Source organism: Scardinius erythrophthalmus, assembly GCF_964197995.2.
Source record: "Scardinius erythrophthalmus genome assembly, chromosome: 24".
Classification (NCBI taxonomy): domain Eukaryota; kingdom Metazoa; phylum Chordata; class Actinopteri; order Cypriniformes; family Leuciscidae; genus Scardinius; species Scardinius erythrophthalmus.
In genome coordinates this window covers 8,276,288-8,293,894 of record NC_138244.1, presented here as the reverse complement: position 1 = coordinate 8,293,894, position 17,607 = coordinate 8,276,288, and the positions used below count along the sequence as shown (strand labels likewise).

Here is a 17,607-nt window from a genome sequence, read left to right as displayed (position 1 = left end):
GAAATGTGACACAGGCCTTATTGTTACCAACAGCTGCAGCGTTGGGAAACGTAGCAGAAAGGATTGGGTTTTAATTCCCGTGGTCAGTGGTTACGCTGTACAGATAGAGAGACGATTAGATTCAACTAAAGTTCAGAACATCGAGATCTTTTGTTTTAAGATTCTGTGCACTATCTTTGTAAAGACAAATTCTGATTGTGCTCCATTTTAGGTCAAGATATAACCCTTTTCAGGCTGTGCAAGATAAGATAAGCGAAATGCAAATTATTTTTGAGATGCATTAAGATATAAACAAATTTCTGACCTCTGAACAATTGAATGTGTTGAATTTGAGCTTTTTTAGCAGGAAAAACTCACTGACGACATTGAAACCATGTTTTGTTTCTCATTTTACACATTTTCTAAGGAACACCACTGACATTATAACAATAATGACCGTTAAAAATAAAGTCTAATTTTTCGGGTCCGTTTAATCTGACTTGGCATTTAGGAGAAACTCCATCAATGACATCATTCATGCAAGGCAAGGGTGAGGTTGGGCCAGAGCTCGCGCAGGGAAGAGGTGGCACGAGGAATTCTTTTGGTTCGCTGAAAAGCACAAGCTTGGACGTTTGCAACATCTGAATACTTTTGAGAAGGGTAAGTGATATTTAACACAATTCTGATGCTGCGCATGTTTTTCATAGAGCTTCCATACAAGTAAATACACAAAAAAGCAGATTTTCCTTTTCATTCCCACCAGTTTTCGTTCTGTTTAATTTCAGTTTATTGTTGTTCATTATCAGTCTCTTCGGTCAGGAAGGTCTTTTCACGATGAAGTGCTCTCTTGGACTTTTTCTGCTGGTCTGTTGTGTGTCTCTTAGCTTCGGTAAGTTAAATGCATATGGTGCTTATTGTCTGGATGGTTTTGTGTGGCTTTGGTCATGACCTCAATGCTTTTTATTCGAAACAGGCGTTAAGCATTATGGAATGCGATTCTCCTCTGCAGGCTCGTCTCTTCAGTGCTACAAGTGTGAGGATTACTCTGGGGCTCATTGCTCAGTGCAGCAAGTGTGTTCTTACGAGGACGCGTGTTTATATCTTCATGAGAAAGGTTGGTGGATAAAGTTTCAGTACGCAGTACATATCCTTTATATTTTTATTTTTTGTTATTTTATAGTGTAGTGTAGAAATTTTAAATGCAATTATTATTGTTACATTCTTTTTTGTATATTATATTATATTATATTATATTATATTATATTATATTATTATCCAAATGTACTTGTACACTTAAGTCACTTAAAATATATTTGCTTTACATATAAAATATCAAACAATCTACAAACAAGTGACATTATAAACATTTTTTTATTTCATTTTTTATTGAGATTCAACATTAGATAAAATCAGTAAAAAAAAATAAAATAGAAATAATATAAAAAATAAAATTACGTAATTAACAAATCTTTCCCATTGCAATGTAAATTGTTCCAGTTCACTGTTGCTTTTAACCTTTTAAACCATTTTGTAAGCGTCCATTGTAATTTCCATCCATGCAGCTTGACATTAAGAACTAACTTCACTTTTCTGAATCACTCTTACAATAAGTTCTAACCAAATGATGTTGAGCAGTGTTGGGTAAGTAAATTAGTTACTTTTTAAAAGTGTACTTTATTAATTAATCTAAAATATAATCACTTAGTTAATATTACTTAATTAGTCAATTAAATGCCCATTGTGGTAGAAAGTCCCCTACACACCTGACTTAAGTTCATCTGGGACTTCCAAAGCGTCTACTTACCAATTTATCCTCTAGCACATCTCCTAATCAACATCAACTAAGTCGAACGATGTCTCGCCCCTTATGAACACTATCCCTTGGGAATAAGGTCTCCAGTGTTCCACTAACCTGCAGTAACCAGACAGATTCCAGACAGTGCCTATGCTTTAATCACGGTCGGGAGGACCTCATATCAGTTACAGAGAATCCCCTCGACAAAGAGAGTAGCCTACAACAATTTGTATAAAATCGGAGCATGGCAACTTGATTCATTACATCATTTTTCTACAATATGATTGGTTCTTCATATGTATAATTCAGCCAACCCTTCTGTTACTTGGTAAAAGCAAATCTGGATTTCTTGATTGCTTCACCTTGTTCCTCAAAGTCATGAGTTTATATATTTATAACTATCTAGTTTTGTTTCCCCTTTTTTATTATCAGACAGGACTCAGACACACTTTGGCCCAAGTGTTGGGGAAATTTAGCTTTCCAAAGCATATAAATGTTAATCCTGCAAGAAAAATAAATGTTTGTTATGATTATTCAAAAAATCCTAAAAACCGTCAAAATGTTTTGTTTTTCTTCAAATAAATTGAATAAGATCAGATAACTCTCTTAAATTAAGTCGCTTAAGTTGAATAAATAGTTAAAAGTTAACAGTAAAAAGTTTAGTTGTAGAGTTCAAGGGTACGTTTACACGACAACGATGTACACGGATCTGCGAATATGACTAAAAACGCTGTATTATTCGTGCCAGGCCAGTAGATGGCGATGTCGCTTTGTAAAGAAACACCATGAACACATACTTATGGGCATGATGACACCGTTTTCACAAATTCGCATTTTGTAGTTTACACGGAGACGATAACAGTATCAAACGGTGTCGTGTAAACAGCCCCTTTAATTTCTTAATGAAATCATACAAAATACTGAGATATTTAAAGGGAAAGGAAATTAAGAAATGGTCCAAACACTGAGTATTCTTCTCAGTTTCTAATTAATAAAGTTAAGAATATTTAATATTCACAAAACCTTTTCTTAAGAATGTTCTTAAAATCCAACCTTTAAGGACACCAATTTTCTTTGTGAATGAATAATATATCATAAATAAATAAATGTTCTTCCTTAAAATACAGGGTGCATAAGTTTGGACACCCCTATGTTAAATTCCCATAGAGGCAGGCAGATTTTTATTTTTAAAGGCCAGTTACTTCATGGATCCAGGATACTATGCATCCTGATAAAGTTCCCTTGGCCTTTGGAATTAAAATAGTCCCACATCATCACATAGCCTTCACCATACCTAGAGATTGGCATGGGGTACTTTCCATAAGATCATCTCTCAATGCAAATCAAACCAGCTATTAGGCTAACTGAAATAAAACCGTGCCAATCTCTAGGTATGGTGAAGGCTATGTGATGATGTGGGACTATTTTAATTCCAAAGGCCAAGGGAACTTTATCAGGATGCATAGTATCCTGGATCCATGAAGTAACTGGCCTTTAAAAATAAAAATCTGCCTGCCTCTATGGGAATTTAACATAGGGGTGTCCAGACTTATGCACCCTGTATTTTAAGGAAGAACATTTATTTATTTATGATACATTATTCATTCACAAAGAAGATTGGTGTCCTTAAAGGTTAATCATTTAAATTTCAACTTGCTTTCCTTTTGTTACAATGTTTTGCTTGAAAAAATGTGCTGTTTTTAATATAATTAGTATACCATTTGCTTTATCTTTTGTTATCTAAAGCAATGCCGTTCATACATTTTTAAGTGTGGACTTCTGTTCTGTTCTACACTCTTAAAAAATAAAGGGTTTTCACAGCGATCCCATAGAAGAATCATTTTGGGTTGCCCAAAGAACGTCTTTAATGATCAATTCTTAAAAGAATATTTCTTTCCCTAGTCTGAAAAACATTTTAAAAATTCTTTATTTTCCAATATAAAGAACCTTTTGTACAACTGAAAGGCTCCATGGATGTTAAAGGTCACTTCAGGAAACCATAGATGCGACCTTTAATTTTAAGAGTGTATTCTATTCTATTCTATTCTATTCTATTCTATTCTATTCTATTCTATTCTATTCTATTCTATTCACTAATTCAGACATTTCTCATTTTCCAGGTGGGAAGACCATTCGCCGGTGCATTCGATACACTGACTGTGAAAACTCTCGTCTGTCCCAGAAGTTCCCGTCGATATCAGAATACACTTACAGATGTTGCAACACTGACCTGTGTAACAGCGGGCCAGTGACCGCTGCAAGCACGTCGTTCTTATACCTGCTAGCGGTGCTCAGCGGCCTCTGGTCCTGCTGCATCACTGCATGATTTCACAATAGAGCTTCTTCAGAAGTTTGTTTGTTGCCATACCTCTTATGGATATCTATATATTTACTATGTACCATTATTTAGCGATTGCTCGTTTTTTACTAACCACTTATACACCACAAAGTACTGTTTGTTGTAAATTATTTGTATTCTAATACCATTGTATTTTTATTTTGACTGATATTAAAAAAAAAAATAATGCTGTAAAATGTTTGATCTTTTCATATATGACCTTTGTATGTGGTATACCTTTACATGAGTAAAATAATAATAAAAAAAAAACTAGATTTTCTGATTTTCTACGTTTTAAACATTTTTAAAGAAATACTGATGTTTGGGTTTTTCAAGCGTTGCCTTACTCCTTACCAACTTAAATGTTCAGTTTCAAACCTGCAACAGTTCAAGTGTCCATTCAGCACCGCGGACAGTTCCACTTCAACTAGCCATTCTCATTCACAACCTAAAGCTGTGTTCACACCATGACGTAATTACTGTAAATAAAGCTCTGTATGCTTTCCAATCGGTCTGTAATTAATGTGAAGGCTTATTACAGTTCAGAATCGTTACAGTAATAACAGCATGGTGTGAATGCACCTTAACACTGAGTAAAAAGAGGAATATATGTATGCTAGACTGCTGAGTGGATTTGTAACAGCTGATTTTAAAATCTCCACCATCTGAACGCAGATGGACCAGCTTCCCTCAGAATAACAATCGCTGCAAAGTCTCTAAAAGTAAACTCTGCCCAGCTGTTGATCCCTAATCCTGTGATATAACACGCACGTTTTCCCAAAGTAAAGAAAACTCCTTCAGTCAGATATATAAAACGTCATTGCTTTATTAATTACATGAAATACATCAAATAAATTAACCCGCTGTTCTGTAAACAGTTAAATCAACACGGAATGTATTCTCTAATGGTCATTAAAATAGCTTAGGGAGACACAAACATGATGTGTTCAATCAGGTCCTCTAGTTCACACACAATTGCACAAGGCCACACAATATGTCAACATTTACAGTCACAGTAAAAACAAAAAAAGTCACGTAAACACGATCACATCTCATAAAACAAGATGAGAACACAAAAAGGCAAAGGACTGAACTGGCATGTTTTTTAAAAAAGGGTTTATGGTATAAAAACCCAATATACAAACATATACAGCTGCCTCATGTTTGCTTCAACAGCAGCAGCAATATTGTTTTAGTCAGGGTAGATGCCGTATTTAATTTGATATGAATGAAAACAAAGCAGTGGAGTATAGAACAAGAGTCTGTCAATCCATTTGAGCCACACAAATGCGTTTTTGTATTTCACTGCGCTGCTTTTCCATTGTTTTTCTATGTAAACATGCGCTAGATGGATGCATTTGCACTCGCAGCGTGAAGTTAAAAGTAGTTCAAGTTTTACAAAATGCGTTTTTCCATTTTACTGGCCTACGTCATGCGTTTTTGCGGTTAAAAATGCTGTACACACAACCGTAACATCAGTTCAGTGCATGTTTACATAGTAGCACATTGGAGCACAAAAAAGCATTCTGTGTGAATTAAGGTCTTTGGTAATGTTTATTTTCACAACCTGGAAGTTTTGAATTGACTATTTACTGTACTTCTATGCCCCACAGCCTCCCTTTTTATTCTCATCAAACTATGTATGGCGTCTACCCTAACCAGACTCCATGCCTTGACTATTACATTTTTCAGTCAAAACAATCCTAAAATTGATTATATTGCTGGCAGTACAGGACAAAATCTACAAGACATTCGCAGTTGTCCATGTTTTGACAGTTTACAAAACATATGTAGTATAAAACCTATTTGAGACCTGTTTGTTTGACTATTAACTGAACTAGTGTCACCAGTAACTGCTAGATCACTTCTACTTCCATGTCTAAAAACAAAACAAAAAAAGTTTTCGTTGTTCTCTAATCGCTCATGTCCTCTATTGTCTCTTCTTCAATCTCTCTGCCTATCTCCTCGAGTTTCACCGTTTTCTTTTGACCCTTCTTCTCGTCCTCTTTCTCCGCCGTTACGTACCACGGCTTGGCTGCCGCATCGTCGCAGGCCCTGCCGCCCCCCCTCCTGTACCCGCCCCGTCCCGCCCTCACCAGCCCCCAGCCCTGAGGTTTACCCTCATGGGGTCCGCTGTCCTGAACACCCCTGGTCTGGTCCAGCTCCTTGGCACTGAGGGCCGGCATCCGGACGGGAACAGTGTTCCCAAATTTGGAGTAGTCGACCGAGTAGCGGCCATCCTCCTCCGTCATGATGGAGACGAAACGCCGACCCCACAAGATCTCCTCCGGGGTGTAGGATGTGCGGGCCTGCATTGTGATGCCGGTGGTCTCCACAACACCTGGAAGAACAGACACATTGGCTCAAAAACTAGCGAGCTATATAGGCAGCAACCTTAAAAGATAGTTTTCATTTTATTTTCAGTTTGTCTTCTCTCTTTCATTGCTCATTTTAGTTTGTTTTTTTTTTCAGATTTTTCTAGTTTTAGTTTTTTAGTTTAGTTTTAGCATTTTAGGGCCGCCAAAGTTAATGTTGATTATGAAAATGTTTTCATTCAGTTTTCATTTCATTAACGACTGCCTTGAAATTGATTTGACATTAGCATGTTGCTAAGCTAATGGTGCAATACGCTAAAAAGCTTTTAAAAACAATTATAAATATGGGTAAAACTGCCAATTTTTAATTATATTCAAATATTTTTTGTCTTTTCAATTTAGTGTAGTTTCAGATTAGTGTTAGTTTCCTCTCTTTTATGGCTCCTTTTAGTTTTTTCTGCATTTTCTAGTTTCAGTTTATTTCGTTTTTATTTTAGCTTTTAGCTATTTTAGGGCTGCCAGAGTTAATGGGCTAACTATCATTTGAAACTTTCTCAGCACAGTCTAGTGTTTTGATATCTATAATTGCATTTTCATAATTAATTCAGGTGGGTTGTAAAGGTTTCAAGTTTTATAATATACCATATATCAAAAACTACTACTAAAATCTATTTGTGGCTATATTTTATATGTGTGTTTTTTTAAGCTATTTTAGAAAAAATGGGTTAAATATGGGGTAAAACTGTCCAAATTTAATTATATTCAAATATTTGTATCAATACTTTCTAGTATTGAATGAAAAAATAAGCTTTGTCCTTGCTTCAGCCAGCTTGTGTTTATTTGTCATCAAATTCAATGCAATGCAATGAGTTTGGAATAGGGGTTCCTTTAGAAATAACCTTAGCTTCTATGATTCATCAAAATGGTAACCTCAATAGGTTGTGAATCAAAAAGATTACAACAAAGAGAAATGCACTCCATTCACCTTCCAAAATGACAATGATCTCCAGGTCTTCGGTAGCCAGCGACTGTGCCGAGACCTCGTACAGCGGACTTCCTCTGTCAATAGTGTGACTGATTATAAGCGGAGAGACGAGGAATATGCCGTTGCTCCTGAGAGGGTTTTCCACCTGGATATCGAGCTGACAAACAGGAATCACCTCCCCCTCCGCTGTCACTGTCCGCCGAATCACCTGAGCGACAAAAGGTGGAATTCAACTCGAGATGTTCTGGACAGAAATGATGCCATAGAAGAACCATTTTGGGTTCCCCAAAGAACTTTTACATTTCAATAACCTAAAGTACTGTTTCCACTATAAAGAACCTTCTGTCCAATGGAAATGTTTCATAGATGTTAAAGGTTTTTCATGGAAATCAATAAAGAACCTTTATTTTTAGAAGATGTTTGTCACCTGCAGCTGAATGGTGGCCGAGATGATCATGCTCTTCCTCAGATCCCCGACGCGGAACATGAGCGTCGGTCTGCCGTTGCGCGGGGCGATGACAGCGTTTCGCGAGAAGATGAGGGTTTCTGCTCGCCGGTTGGCTTGAGCCGTCTTCATGAACACACAGCCCAGCATGATGGCGTTGATGATCAGGCCTAGAATGTTCTGGATGATGAGGACTATGATGGCCAGCGGACACTCCTCTGTCACCATCCGTCCTCCAAAACCAATAGTGACCTGATATTACAGACATATGTTTTCGTTAACCATTTTAACCTCAATTTAGGTGCAGTAAGCTCCGCTGATACTGTTCTAGATAAGGTCAGCTATGGGTCAGTTACCTGAACCTCAATGGAGAAGAGAAAAGCAGATGTGAAGGAGTGAATGGAAGTGACGCACGGCACAGGTCCGGGATCGTTGGGATCTCGAGGCTCCAGATCACCGTGAGCGAACGCCAAGAGCCACCAAACCATGGCAAAGAGCATCCAAGAGCAGAGGAATGCTGAAGTGAAGATGAGGAGGGAATGCTGCCATTTCAGATCCACCATTGTGGTGAACACATCTTGGAGAAACCGGCCCTGAGAAGCGATAAAGTCGTCATTTCATCTGTTGTGTAATAACATGTTATACAACAATATTTGAACATTCGCTTAGACCAGAGTTGATCTGCACCTGTTCTCGTATATTCTTGTGGGCAACATTACACGAGCCGCTCTTGGTGATGAAACGCGCTCTCTGTGACTTTGGCCGGATGCGACTGGGCTGTGTGGCGTCCTCAGCGAGTCGTGTCAACAGGAACCCATCAGGCATAAGGCCTTTACGGGCCAACATTATGATAATCTGTGGCTGATTGGTGCTCCACACTACAAAAAGGGCAATCAAACGGATATATAAATTAAAATGAAATTTAAATATACATTGGCAATAATAGATTGACTATTTAAAACATTTTTAAGGTTTCACATACTCAAAAAATATTTAGGCCTATATTTAAGGTGAATGTCATTTAATTGCATAAACATTTTCATCAATTTGAATTTAAATACTAGGCTAATAAATGTAACATGATGTATAATTTGTCAGTCATGCATAAATGAAACAAGGAGAGTTATGTAATAGTACAAATGTCACTGAATATGTTTTAAATGCGCAATAATCCTGTTTCTATATTATTTTTTTTATTTACAAAATTATTTTTTATTTTATATTGGTATATATATTCGTTTATTTATTTATTTATTTATTGTGTGTGTGTGTGTGTTAGTGTGTGTGTGTAGAGATTACATGAAAGAGATCACACTAGTGAAAATGGTTCTATTATACATTATTTTATAATTCAATACAAAAATCACTATAATGTAATTTCACTACAAATTATATTATATTTTGTTCAAATATATATTTTAAATAGTTATTTTACAATATATATTTAAAAATAGCATTTAAGTGAGTTTAACCGGAACGTTACATGAATTTTAAAAAGGTTTGTGCTTGGAATAATTACAATCAAACGCATATTTTACAATTAAACGCATATTTTCCTAATTTAAATGTATATTAAAACTATAGTGCGTGTTCTGTATAAATATATAAAGATCGTACATTTAAGAGGATTCCAAGGACAGTGGTGTTTATAATCATTCAACACAAACACTGAAATATCACAAACTGTTAAAACCTCAACAATATCACAGTTAATTATATTTAAAAATCTATTTTTTTCCTGCTTTATGTTGTGTAGGCTATCTGGAAATACATCGTCTTCAATAGATAGCCTATGTAACGTTATTATATAGGCTATTTAATTTAATGCATCTTCGTTACAAACCGCACACGAGCAGTTGGACAAGCAAATATTATCGGATTTAATCATGCAATTGTTTTGCATTTTGCGATTCGTCGTTATGATAGCATAATCAAGGTTATTATTTTAAAGATGCTTACCGGCACAACAGTGACACGCGCTGTTTATTTCATTTCGATGTCGTTTTAAAAAAAAAATTACCCGAACAAAATGTTTAAACAGCGAACACAAGCAGATGGCTGGCTAGGAAGATTATGCAATCAGACAGAGTCCTTATGATAGAAAAATGAATGACTGGCGGACAAACATATCCCACAATCCTCTCGCGGCTGCTTCGCTACAGTGAACGCTGAACGCTGAACGTCGAGAGCTGTGCGCTGTTTTAACAGTTGTCAACAATTTTACTGAACTCCTATTTCTTGGTATTCATTTTAGACGTCATTTACAGTTAAAACGAACAGTTTTTGTGAGTGTGCGGCGTGTTTTAGAGTGTTTTTGGTGGTTGTTAGCTTATTAGCGCTTTAAAAATGGCTGATCCGTGGAATCGAGGTAAGTGACACGTAGCAGCAATTTTCTTTGAATATACAGTTATTTTCATTTCGACTATTTTATTAGTCTATACACGAAATATTAGAATTTTATGACGCTTTTCTGGTCTAAAACCAACATTTATTGTTGCTGTTGTCAGTACAGGTAAACTTGAATCTGAAAGTGGTCAGATATAAAGTCATACTGGTGTAACTAATGTCAAAATGATTTAATAATAGTGAATTTTGTTGAACTGACAGGACATGGTGCTGTGGATGACATGCTGGACGCTGAAAACAAGCTGATGGCAGACAATCTGGCCAGTAAAGTCTCTAGACTCAAGTCTGTAAGTTAGCTTTTATATAAACACTGTATATGATTTTAAAATAAGCTGTCATTTAAATGTCTTTGGTCTCGTCCACAGCTGGCATACGACATTGACAAAGAGGCTGAGGAACAGAATTCCTACTTGGATGGCATGGTGTGTGTGTTATCAGTGTTGATGTTGTATTTGCAGTGTTGGCACATGGGTGTAACTCATCATGTTTTACATCCTTGTTTACTCAGGACTCTAACTTTCTCAGTGCAACTGGCCTGTTGACTGGAAGCGTGAAGAGGTTTTCCACAATGGTACGATCCGGCCGAGACAACAGAAAAATCCTGTGTTACGTGTCCATCGGCCTGGTTGTGGTCTTCTTCCTGCTGTACTATCTAGTGACGCGGATCCAGAACTAATGGGTCGTTTGCTAATGTTTTAGGACAGGTTTCTCAGTTCTATGAGAATTTATTTTGGATTGTCTGTTTGATCCTATTATGAGGAGATTTCAGTGAACTGTACAGCGGATGTCTTTCCATTAATATTAAAAAGAATGACTGCAGTTTGAGGGTGATTTATCACATTTAACTCTGTTTACACTCTCAAAAGTGGTCTATTCAGTGTATATTTTTATTCATAATCGGAAGAAACATGCCACGGACCAATATTTGTTGTTTCATTTCAGATTAATTAAAAACATATTTTTTTTTTCAAATTCCATGATTTATATTTTTATCATTGTAGAATATGTAAGAAAATTGAACTAACAGTTGTTTCTAAAATTATGAAATTAAAATGTTTTAATGCCTCCATTGTGTTTTTTTCTTTATCCAGGTTAGATTAAGTCCTTGCATGATGTCCGTTTACAATTATTGGGTATATCTGACCCTCAAAATCAGTTTTGACATAACATTTATTTGTTGAAATCCGCAAATATTTGAAGAATCTTCAGGGGTTGGACAATGAAACTGAAACACCTGGTTTTAGACCACAGTAAACTATTAGTATGGTGTAGGGCCTCTTTTTGCCACCAATACAGCTTCAATTTGTCTTGGGAAAGACAGATACAGGTCCCTCACAGAGGTCAGAGGGATTTTGATTGAGCATTTTAACCTTATAAAAACCTACCGTTCATATCTAATTTGATACATGAATTTTTAAGGCCCCTACATTTTCAGCATGATCAAATATTTGATGGAAAACCTGTTGTACGCACTTTACTAAATACTGAGGTGGACAAAGTACACAACTTCCTTACTTGAGTGAAAGTACAGATACTATAGTCAAATATTACTTACAAGTAAAAGTTGTAAAGACCTATTTTTACTTAAGTAAAAGTACTTAAGTATCAAAAGTAAATGTCAATGCATTGTTTTATTATTGTTGCATTGTTGTATGTAATACTTACCTTACCTTATGCCTCTGAATCTATACCTACCCTCATATCAATAGCACATTTATTTCTAGAGCACAGTTCCAGTAGTGGGATTGAATGTGAGATTGAATAAGTCACTCAATAACGTCCACAATGGTTTCGGACACCCAAATGGCTGTTCCCACAAATAGTGCCCTATAAAGTTTTTTTTTGGCTTTTAGTATTAATATGTTAGCCTTACTGTTATCTATAAGCTAGTGTGCTCCAAAACAATGACAAATTCGCATTTAGAAGACCAAACCCAACCCAAATGAAAATCAGGTTGATGTCAGAATCCAACGTCAGATTGACGTTAATCTCCAACGTTGGACAGACGTTGTATTCCCAGCAAACACAGAACGTTCCCCTAACGTTCCCTTTTGGTTCCCATTTGGTTATTTTTTTGGGAACCAAACAAGAACGTTCTGGGAACGTTCCCTGTAGGTTATTTTTAGGATCTATGTTTATAACATTAAGGGAACGTTCCCAGAACGTTCCCTGTAGGTTATTTTTAGGTCTAAATTTATAACCTAAAGAGAACGTTCTGGGAACGTTCCCTGCAGGTTGTTATTTAATAACCTAAAGAGAACCTTCCCAGAACGTTCCCTGCAGGTTATTTTTTGGTTTAATTTTTATAACCTAAAGAGAACCTTCCCAGAACGTTCCCTGCAGGTTATTTTTAGGTTTAATTTTTATAACCTAAAGAGAACCTTCCCAGAACGTTTCCTGCAGGTTATTTTTAGGTTTTATTTTTATAACCTAAAGAGAACCTTCCCAGAACGTTCCCTGTGGGTTATTTTTAGGTTTATTTTTTATAACCTAAAGAGAACCTTCCCAGAACGTTCCCTGTAGGTTATTTTTAGGTTTAATTTTTATAACCTAAAGAGAACCTTCCCAGAACGTTCCCTGTAGGTTATTTTTAGGTTTAATTTTTATAACCTAAAGAGAACCTTCCCAGAACGTTCCCTGTAGGTTATCTTTAGGTTTAATTTTTATAACCTAAAGAGAACCTTCCCAGAACGTTTCCTTGCAGGTTTTAGGTTTTATTTTTATAACCTAAAGAGAACGTTCTGAGAACGTTCTCTGCAGGTTATTATTTTAATATCACTTACTATTAACAGGCAGATTCAACTGACAAGTCGTCAGTACGGTCCCCTAAGGTTATAAGACAACCAACAACGTTCAGATCTATTCGCAATAACTTTTTATTAATGACATTTTAAATTATGTTATATATTTTAATTCTATATGTTAAATGCTGCGTGACTTTGAAGTGTTTTAATGCGCATGCGCGTGATCAAACACTGGAGCACGTGCGCTGCGCGAGAGCAGATGGAAACGTCATCGACAACTGACAAACAACAAAACTCCCGTCTCTCGCTGTTGGTTTCACTGCTTTCAGGTAAGTTTAGACAACAAAATCTCACAAATAATACACACAAACGCCCCTGACACATTTCTTACGTGTAATTGACACGCTTCTGTTAAATATTTATTTAAAAAAAATGGTTTTATGTCTTTGAAAAAGTCCGTTAGCATCTACGCTAGCTAACCGTTTTCAAAAGACAACGTTAGGCCTAAGTTACGTTAAGTTGAGGTCTTATTTATTAAAGTTTGGGTTTTTAAACACATATTTAGTGTAGATAACAGTTTTTGATAGTTTTGCTGGTAATTTGTCAATGGGAAGTAAGCTAATTTATTTAGGCTAACCTAAAATAATGCACTGTATTGTTAACTTAATCAGTGACGTCACTTACCAATATTGCTAAAATGTGATTTCAGAATAGCGAGAGAAAAAATAAAACTCTACAACAAGGGGTGAGTTATTGTTTAATCATGATGATAATTCCATATGCATTTATTTCACAATATATTATCTTAAGATTTGTATTTATCTTTTCTGCATTTCACCTCTGTTCTAGCTTGGTTCCTTGTAATAAACCTATCACATGTAATATTTTTGGCTCTGTGACAAACAGCATGTTATGTTCCTAGATCATCATGCTGTGATGGCCTGCTGCACTCCCTGTCCAAGAAAATCTCTATGAACCATATGACTAGTAAGCAAAACCACCTCAAACATACAGTGCACTGCTGTTCAAAGGTTTGGGGTCTGTAAGATTTATGCTTTTGAAATAAGTCTCACATTTTAAAATCATTAACCCCAAGTTTTTTCAGTGAGATTGTCCTTGAGAAGCCTGTAAGCTAAATAATCAGCTAAATAATAGGCGACTAATACAATATTATAATGGTCATAGTTATAATAATTCATTTAACTATTATGATAACATGATATCCTGATGATTACTATATTTTATTTTATTTCTTTAGGTCTGTTTTGAATTATGTTGGCCAATGAGACTGACACCATACTGTCCAACTCAAAGGTATTTATGTATTTTTTTTATTGATCAATACTGAAATTCTTTGTACTTTTAAATGCGGTTCAGGGGGTCGACAACTTTAGGCAGTTATTTTTCACAGATTTATTTATTTAATGTTTATTTGACAGGGACAAATGCATAGAACATTGCTTTATAAAAAATACAAAGTAGATGCCATGCATACAGGTTTATAGCCATGACTAATTTGCAACCCCTAGATATCTTGGGCAGCTGTGGCTCATACTCTTAGCCTTTAAAAATGTTTGAATTGATATCCCCAATGCAATATCAGGGGGTAAATATATCAGTAGAGTTCTTAAAGTTATGGCTTTGCTCTTGTTACCAGATGAGATAAAATCCCTATTGTTTGGCCCTGTATTCTTCAGGACAAGACCTTGATGCCATCCACAGTCAGTAGATGAAGAAGGTGAGTTTAGCCGAATTAAGTTCTCTTTCACTTTTTTTTTACAGACACGTGCACGCAAAATGAAGTCAAAATGGCGAGTTTCCTCTTGTCTTGTGTTTTAAACAGAAAGAAAACGGATGCGTGTCATTTATATTAGTTCTGCGCATTCGTCTTAAAGGGACAGCAGCCTAACGTACCCGCAGCTGTTTGTGTCGCCAATGGTGATCAAACATCAAAAGAGAAAATGACTTGTAGCTTTAGCAAAGATACATTAATTTTATAGTTATTTTATTTTTACACTGAAGACTTATTTTACATTTTGATAAATCAATTTCTGTACCTGATAAGTTAGATTTAACTGAAAAACATAATGCACTGCTTATTTCAACTGTGTTTTTCTTCTATTGTATTTATCTATGCTTGTTATCTATTGTAATTTTCTATGCAGGTTCACTCCTCTACAAAATCCCCCCAATAGGGGTTATGCGGAGCGCCCAGCGGTTGAACCGGAAAGAGGTCTAAGCATTTCCGCTTTTCACTTCCGTACACATCTGCAGCGGTAGGTGATCTCTGAGTTTACTGTTAATTTTTGCTTATTACACTAAAATTCTTACTTCTGTTTTAATTAAAATGTCACAAAGGCTAAAATATCAGAAAAGGGAACATCCGAACAGCAGTTTTTGTTGTGTGCCGGTCTGCTCTATGTTGGGGAAAATGAGTAGTACAAATAGGTTCTGTACTCATAAAGTGACGTCAACATCAGCAGTAGCATTCGCCGTCAGGCAAGTGTTATTTAAATAAACTCCTGATGTACTTACAAACTTTCCAATGCCTCGTTTAATGAGTACAGAACCTATTTGTACTACTGTAGTAGTTTGGTACCATTCTGGGCATTATTAGTGGGGTAATTTACCAGATACAAACCTGGAGCCGTTAGCGCATGCACTAAACCATACGGCTGATATCTCTAAATAAACTCTAAATTTTTCAATATCGTGCAGCACTAATATTGAGCATATCTTAAAGTGAACCTGGAATGATAATTTGTGATACCAGATGAGATGTATGTATGATAGATTTTGAACTGTACTATTTTTTTTATTTCAGGTTCCAGCGGAAGGCATCAAGGCATCAGACGTTGGCCTGGACAGATGCACCTGTAAACTACACCGACCTTTGCTTTTGCATGGATGGCTGATTATTACCATGTTCTGTGAGGGTTTCATTATAGCAAAACTGAGCACCTGTGACAGTGGAATTTGTAGGTGTAAAGTCACAGAGATTAAAAAAAAAAAATTGATAGCAGTTTCAAACTTTTTTTCACTTTATTTCTCATAAACAACACAGCAGTTACAGGTTTTCAAATTCTTCATTGGAGGTGAGACTTATACATAAAAGGTAGAGCGAATTCGCAGGTCAGAGTTCACTAGACTTAAATATTATTTTCTCTGTTTTTTATTTGACTTCAGAGAGAGAGGCTTAATGGGTATCCTTACCCCTATATAAAACATTCCTTTTTTGATTTGTAGTCTGAAATAATAAATAGTGCAATATAAATAAATGCAATGTAGTGTTTTGAAATATATAAATTTTTCTATACACATTGATGCTGAAATATCTGAATAAATACATGATACCAGCAGCGCTCGTGCTCTCATATCTCCTACAGCTTGTGACACACAATCCCACCTCACTCTTTTCATTTGCTCCGGATGAATATTAATGCCATTACAGGGCTTGAATTTTGGCATGGGATTGTGTGTCCATGTAACACATTGTCTTTTTATTTTCTTGTTAAATTTGCAGATGGTGTTGGGAGTTTAAATGTTTTGAGCGGTGTGAAGATTGGCACATTCATGTATATTGTATATAAATAAATACTTTTTCAACTTTTTAGCCAAAGTTATAGGCTACAGTTTGCAAAAGATAGTTTTAATTAAAATGTTTGTGCAGTTTTATTTATTGAAATATTTTCATGTTTGAAATATTAAATGTAAATTACTGTTCCTGAATACATTTTGCTAACGCTGTTTTTAATGACTTATTTTAGGTTGATAATTAAACAATGAATCAACAAAAACATGGATTGTGTGCTGATTTATTTATTTAATACAAACTGATTGATTTACTTATTAATGATAGTTTCTGTAAATTCAATTTATTGTAATAATATATTCATAGGATTCTTAAGTGTTTGAACAATAAACAATGTAGAATATGTTTGTAGACCTATAATTTGTGTACAGGCATATCAGGATGTGTAGACGTTAGGAGAACGTTCCGAGAACCTTCCGGGAACGTTCTGGGAACCTTTCGGCAACGTTCCGGGAACGTTCCCCTAACCTTCCGGGAACGTTACGAGAACCTTGCGGGAACGTTCTGGGAACCTTTCGGCAACGTTCCGGGAACGTTCCCCTAACCTATAGGGAACGTTCTATTAACGTAAAGAAAACTTTCCTGGCTAACCAATAGGGAACGTTCTTGGGAACGTTCTGGGAACCAAAAACTAACGTTCCCAGAACGTTCCCAGAACGTTAAATTGTTAGCTGGGTTGTCGTTGAAAATGGAAATCGGATTGACGTCAGAAACCAACATCAGTCGGGTTCTGACGTCAACCCGACTTTCATTTCCAACCAAAATCCAACGTCTGTCCGACGTCGGATGCTGACGTCAATCCTAATTTCATTTCCATCCAAAATCATCCCCTAACTGACATTACTACTTTCTTCTCAAGGATCTTGACAGAAATGAAATGGAGTAAAAAGTACGATATTTGTCTTTCAAATGTAGTGAAGTTAAAGTAAAAAGTTTCCAGAAAAAAATAATACTCAAGTAAAGTACAGATACTCAAAATGTCTACTTAAGTACAGTACTCAAGTAAGT

The 17,607-nt window shown here is 35.9% G+C and overlaps 3 protein-coding genes and 1 long non-coding RNA gene across 8 annotated transcripts; 3 read left to right on the top strand and 1 right to left on the bottom strand.

The window, feature by feature from the left end:
• The first annotated feature begins 527 nt into the window (after positions 1-527).
• Positions 528-4,618, top strand: cd59b (CD59 molecule (CD59 blood group) b). 3 transcript variants are annotated; one of them, XM_081355728.1, is made up of 4 exons: positions 528-639; positions 765-868; positions 953-1,093; positions 3,895-4,277. In XM_081355728.1, exons 2-4 carry the CDS (start codon positions 814-816, stop codon positions 4,098-4,100), a joined length of 402 nt encoding a protein of 133 aa, XP_081211854.1. In that variant the 5' UTR covers positions 528-639; positions 765-813; the 3' UTR covers positions 4,101-4,277. The 3 variants fall into 3 exon arrangements, with proteins under 3 accessions (XP_081211854.1, XP_081211853.1, XP_081211855.1); XM_081355727.1 differs by having other exon boundaries at positions 564-639; positions 786-868; positions 3,895-4,618; XM_081355729.1 differs by having other exon boundaries at positions 580-639; positions 786-868; positions 989-1,093.
• Positions 4,619-4,921: 303 nt separating this feature from the next.
• kcnj11l (potassium inwardly rectifying channel subfamily J member 11, like) lies at positions 4,922-10,034 on the bottom strand. Its single transcript, XM_081355586.1, has 6 exons — positions 9,817-10,034; positions 8,545-8,735; positions 8,214-8,450; positions 7,840-8,109; positions 7,413-7,620; positions 4,922-6,453 (listed from the first exon to the last, which is right to left on the bottom strand). The coding sequence occupies exons 2-6, from the start codon at positions 8,701-8,703 to the stop codon at positions 6,026-6,028; spliced, it is 1,302 nt and encodes a 433-aa protein (XP_081211712.1). The 5' UTR covers positions 8,704-8,735; positions 9,817-10,034; the 3' UTR covers positions 4,922-6,025.
• On the top strand, positions 9,483-11,328 carry bet1l (Bet1 golgi vesicular membrane trafficking protein-like). Its single transcript, XM_081355587.1, has 4 exons — positions 9,483-10,225; positions 10,465-10,550; positions 10,629-10,685; positions 10,772-11,328. Exons 1-4 carry the CDS (start codon positions 10,204-10,206, stop codon positions 10,937-10,939), a joined length of 333 nt encoding a protein of 110 aa, XP_081211713.1. The 5' UTR covers positions 9,483-10,203; the 3' UTR covers positions 10,940-11,328.
• A 2,600-nt stretch (positions 11,329-13,928) lies between these two features.
• Positions 13,929-16,407, top strand: LOC308684342. Of its 3 annotated transcripts, none has more exons than XR_014029353.1 (5): positions 13,929-13,994; positions 14,266-14,321; positions 14,705-14,745; positions 15,173-15,283; positions 15,832-16,407. It is a non-coding gene; the product is annotated as an uncharacterized lncRNA (long non-coding RNA). The 3 variants fall into 3 exon arrangements; XR_014029354.1 differs by having other exon boundaries at positions 14,665-14,745; XR_014029355.1 differs by lacking the exon at positions 13,929-13,994 and having other exon boundaries at positions 14,185-14,321.
• The last annotated feature ends 1,200 nt before the right edge of the window (positions 16,408-17,607 follow it).